Source organism: Branchiostoma floridae, chromosome 4, assembly GCF_000003815.2.
Source record: "Branchiostoma floridae strain S238N-H82 chromosome 4, Bfl_VNyyK, whole genome shotgun sequence".
NCBI classification, from domain to species: Eukaryota; Metazoa; Chordata; class Leptocardii; order Amphioxiformes; family Branchiostomatidae; genus Branchiostoma; species Branchiostoma floridae.
The window spans coordinates 27,180,174-27,185,097 of record NC_049982.1 but is presented as its reverse complement, the minus strand read 5'-3'; the positions used below and the strand labels follow the sequence as shown (position 1 = coordinate 27,185,097).

Genomic DNA, 4,924 nt, shown 5'->3' with positions numbered 1-4,924 from the left:
CTTCATGTCACAAAATACTAAGTCGTACATGCACTTTTTTTAGGCACTCAAGTTAGGAGTTAGTGAATTGACATGATCAATGACTTTTTCTAGTTAGCTGTACTTGTATTGAATTGTTTTGCCAGTTCATTCTAGTGATGCTGAAGAAGAATGATGGATGTCACTCAAAATGTCCGGAAGTAAGTAACTATCTGTTTTTTGTCCTGTTGTAGAAATTGAATTGTATTTGAATACCCACACTGTTGTGTTGGTTGCAGGTGCAGTAGGCTGTGTTGCAGCTCTAGCAAACACGCTGGGTAACGAGGTTTGCCAGCTACACAAGCTTTGTAAGGAAGGGAAGATGGACGATGCCATGAAACTTCAACACAGGCTGATAGCACCAAACTCTGCAGTAAGTCATTAATACCCCTATGCAGAGCCTCGTCCGCAGCCTATACAATATACCTTGGGAAGCTCTGCTAAATTGAGATTTCCACTTTTGTGGGCATGGCCTCTAACCAGCTGTCAGTCAGTCAGAGAAGAGACTTTTGTTGTTATCTGATTGGCTGACAGGAGGTGACAGTCAATGCCCACAAAAGTGCATGGAAACTGGCGGGACTCAGCATAGCGGAATGCAGTAACTTAGTACAAGTCTTACCAAACAACATAATAAAATCCCATGTAATGAATACCAGAATTGCTATCACACTAACCCTTGAAAGTTCTTATTTCATAAATTGTGTTGTTTTGCCGATTTCTGTTTATTATTTTACATTCTCTTTCATGAAGAAGTTAACAAAAAGTAAGGATATTCAGTGCTACTATTGCTAGGCACATGTAGCAAAATTTCCACTGAACTTCATTCTTGTGACCTCTTAGAATGTATACGTAGTTCTATTATCATGCATTTTCAATTATGCTGGCTTCCATTCTTCCTATTCCTTTAAACCACTTCTGTATGTACAAACTCTCAGTTTGTTCATGTTAACTTTTTTTCCTGAATTAATTAACTTTGAGTTCTTTCCATATTCAATGGTAATTTTTCTTCCTCGCAGGTGACCCGTAAGTTTGGCGTACCAGGACTGAAGGTTGCCATGGAGTGGTTCGGTTACTACGGCGGTCCGACACGTTCACCCCTCCTCCCTCTCACTCCTGAAGAAGAAGAGAGCATGAGGGCTGACTTCCAGAAAAACGGATTCCTCTAAGAAGCAAAATCAGACAAATCTGTAACAAAGTTGAACCGTTTCTTTCAACACAAAAATTGGACTAACCAAATTTGAAAATATTTTGGCTGGGAATTTTTATTAATAGTTCAAGCAGTGAGAGATTTGTGTCAAATACTTGCAGTATTATTTTTTCATTTTCAATTTTGAGGCACAAATACATAGCATGACGACATTTATCAATATCCACCAAAGTCCTAATCATTGTAGTCATTACTTTCCAGTTGATGTCCTTTTAAAAATCAGTAGGTAATTGGCGAGAAAAAAGTTATTAGGGTGAACTGTGATCAGAGCTGTGTGGTTTGTGTTCCTCACACTATGAAAAAATAGCAATGGTTCCTGAACGATTTTAGTATGATCCTTACTTCCTAAATTCAGAGTGGTGCAGGTAAAATTTGTCAGGTGCAGGTAATGTTCAATGTTACAATGTACCTGCACCAGTGCAGGTGTGCAGAAAAATGTATTTCAAGCCCTGAATGACATTGTTTGATATATGGATATCATAATGTATATATTGACCACTGAGGCATATGAAGGCTATCTCCTGTATTGCCAGGATCAATGTGTCATACCTTAATATTACAGTGAAATCATTAGTATGACTACATGTAGATATGACTAATCAATAGCATTAACGGGGGCCGCCCTAAGATGGTTCCCGTCGTAAGACGGTACGGATTTTTTTGCTGATCTTATTATCCATACTGTAAGTACACCGTGTTTGTTGCCACTGACAAGGCTAATTGCAAAGGTAAATAAACCAAGTCCATGCACACAGCTTTAATTTGCATTCCAAGTATACTTTAACATATTTACTTCATGTTTTTTTTAAAAACAGAATTCTAACAGTAATGTTGACAGTGCTGAATCACTGCGGTCACCGGCCTCTGTGTATTGGCGGCTCGTGTCGCTAACTATACGAACTCTTCTAAGCAGTCACACAACTGCCATGAAACACATAAATAAAGCTCCATAAAACACTATGAATATGAGTCTTCAAATGGTTGTTGAGTAGAAAAGCAACCAAAAGGACGCGACATAAACATTGCCACCATTGTACTCCCAAGGGAGTGTGGCCGTGAATGTGGCAGACTAGAGAACGTTCCAAAGATTTATTTGACTGTAACAAATGATTCGTGCTGTCTATGAAAATAAGACTTGATAGAGAGATGTAGATGATATTTTCATATAATTAGACAGAGTTTTGTTGATGTTGGCGGTGTCGTTTTTTCGTAATGGCTTTTTTAGTCGGGCATTCACAATTAGTGCATTCAGCCCATTGCCCGTAAAAACATCAGCTGGGTCGTTCTAGGTACAGCCTTCCTCATGTGAGACAAGAAGTACATACAGTCACGATTTTACTGTCAAAAGAAAACTAAAATATCATACTGTTAGTTTTGTTCTGTGTACTTAAATTTACCATTTACTTCTGAAGAGAGCAAAATGTAAAAAAGCGTACCAAGTTAGGCACACTGTCCAGCGTAGCACAAAATTGGAAGGTTACATACACGAAATTGTCTCACAGTGTTTGCCGCTTGTAACACGCAGCGCGAAAGGTTCGTGAACCACATGAACGCATTTCTTATTCAAGTATGTTGTTCAAATCTATGTGTAAAAAATTCAGTCATCAAAATTTGGCCACTCTCAGGCAACTAGCGATGGAGCGCCATGAGTTTGAGCGCAAGAAAAAGCGTACCGTGTTGGGGCACCTCCCGTTATATGTATACTATCAGCAATTTCATCTGGCTTATTAAGTTTGACTTATCAAGTTTCTTGCATCATTTTCAAATGCTTACCTGGAAGTGGTATCCACTGCTAAGGCCTGGGAAAATTTGTTTTTTTGTGTTTGTGTTTTCGATTATGATCTTGGAAAAAATTAGGGTCTTCTCTTTTTTTCTAGTTCCTACTGAGTATGCAGCACTGCTTCCATATAAAAAAAAAATAACATTTTTCACAGGAAAAAGTGCCAGTTCCGAACTGGCTGCTGTCTTCACTGTAATGTCAGCACAGGAATAGTCATTGGTTAATTCTAGGAGCTTGAAAAGAGGAATTTTTCAACCTCCTTGGTTAATTTAATGGCCCTGATGGTAAGAATCAAGAACTGGAATTTTTTTTTCAATTGTTCAATGTTCATTACCATCAGAACTTTCAGAAGGATGTTTATTTGGTGGAAGATTTTAGTCGTTACATTCTTGTTAGAGACATTAAAAGATGTATTTGGGTGTAATACGCACTTGAAGACAATTTTTGCAAGTTTAAAAATAGATGTCACTGATGTGGGATGGTGGGGAATGGTGCTTTAACAATTAAATGATTAAGGGTTTCCTGTGTTGGTGCTACAATATGTATGGAAAATTTAATGAGGAGGTGAAATGTAAAACCAAGGAAAACTGAAACTTTTTCCATGGACACTTTGCTACATGTACAATGCTAATTTAGGATGGCATGAATCATGTGTGAATCTGTAACAAGAATTCTTCGCTCTGTGTACCAAGAATTAAATGGATATTGTAACAATATAGAATCGGAAAATATGTTAATGATAATTTGTGAATTCTTCATAATATGCTTCTCATCATTAAAAGCTTATCCAATACATCAATCATGTTGTTTGTAAACATTGTGCAAATGGATTCTATGACCATTAAAGACTTGCAGAATTGTATTTTTTGTTGCTGTTTTTAATCTACATTGAAAGATACCATACAACAATATTTCTGTCATTCACAAATGCTGAAATTTCATCTATTGCAGATACAAAGAAATGTATAATTGTAACAATATTTACAATACTGAATTTGATAGCAACATGTTTTGCTAGGGCATTCACAGCTCCGTTTGAGTTACTGTAATTAAAGAGTTTGGTTTACACTGCGATATTAGATACTAACGTTATATGTTATAAACATTAACGTCGTTAAAAGTTTTATTGACAACAAAAAATTATTGTATGAAATAGTTCAGCTACACATAACTGTATTTTTCATACTATTGCGCCAAACTTTTTTTGGATTGATTGTCGCAGGCAAATTTCTGAGGGATGTCTTGAAGAAGTTGGCAGGTGGTTGTAAGAAGGTTGAGCAAGCATCTTGGCACGCTTGACAGGCAGTAACCAGTGGAGACAGGTAAAGGTACAGGGCCCCATAGGTGGGCATTACAATATGCCTGATTCCATAACAAAATGCAGTACATTGTACTTTACAGAAAGGTCTTTTATAATGGTAGCTGTTTTCATACTAGCAATTTTTTATACGTAAAGTGAGGAATAATTGGAAGACTTCAACAGCCTTAAGAAAACACCATATCTTTCAATGTAGCAATGTTTTGAAATGATATACAAATTCATTAAAAAGGTGAAATTAGAAATTGGACAATATTACAATAATATTCCTTTGGGTGGTATAATGTCCCTTTATATCAAATGACATAAGCAACGATTGCCACATTGAATTTGGAAATGGAAAAACAATTAGCATCGTTTACATGATAATTCATCTTTTATCAAAAAAAGTTATTGCCTTCGAAATATCATATTTCGCCTTTTTTTTAGATGGTGTACAAGGATATCCCTGCCTTGTTTTATTCTATTATTGGTACAGATAAATGAAGACAGACATTTTTCACACTTTGACTTATAAATTATAATTGCAGCTACTGTATAATTGTCTGTGTCTTGTCTGCAATGTGTCTGGCCTAGAATCATCATGCACAATTTTTGGTGA

General features: G+C 36.5%; 1 protein-coding gene across 1 annotated transcript in view; it reads left to right on the top strand.

Moving 5' to 3' along the window:
- Positions 1-1,262, top strand: part of LOC118413704 (4-hydroxy-2-oxoglutarate aldolase, mitochondrial-like) — a 16,190-nt gene extending 14,928 nt beyond the window's left edge. The window contains exons 6-7 of the mRNA XM_035817231.1: positions 191-391; positions 1,035-1,262. Of these exons, the coding sequence (XP_035673124.1) occupies positions 191-391; positions 1,035-1,184 (351 nt within the window). The 3' untranslated portion in view covers positions 1,185-1,262. The remainder of the gene's footprint in view (positions 1-190; positions 392-1,034) is intronic.
- Positions 1,263-4,924: the final 3,662 nt, after the last annotated feature.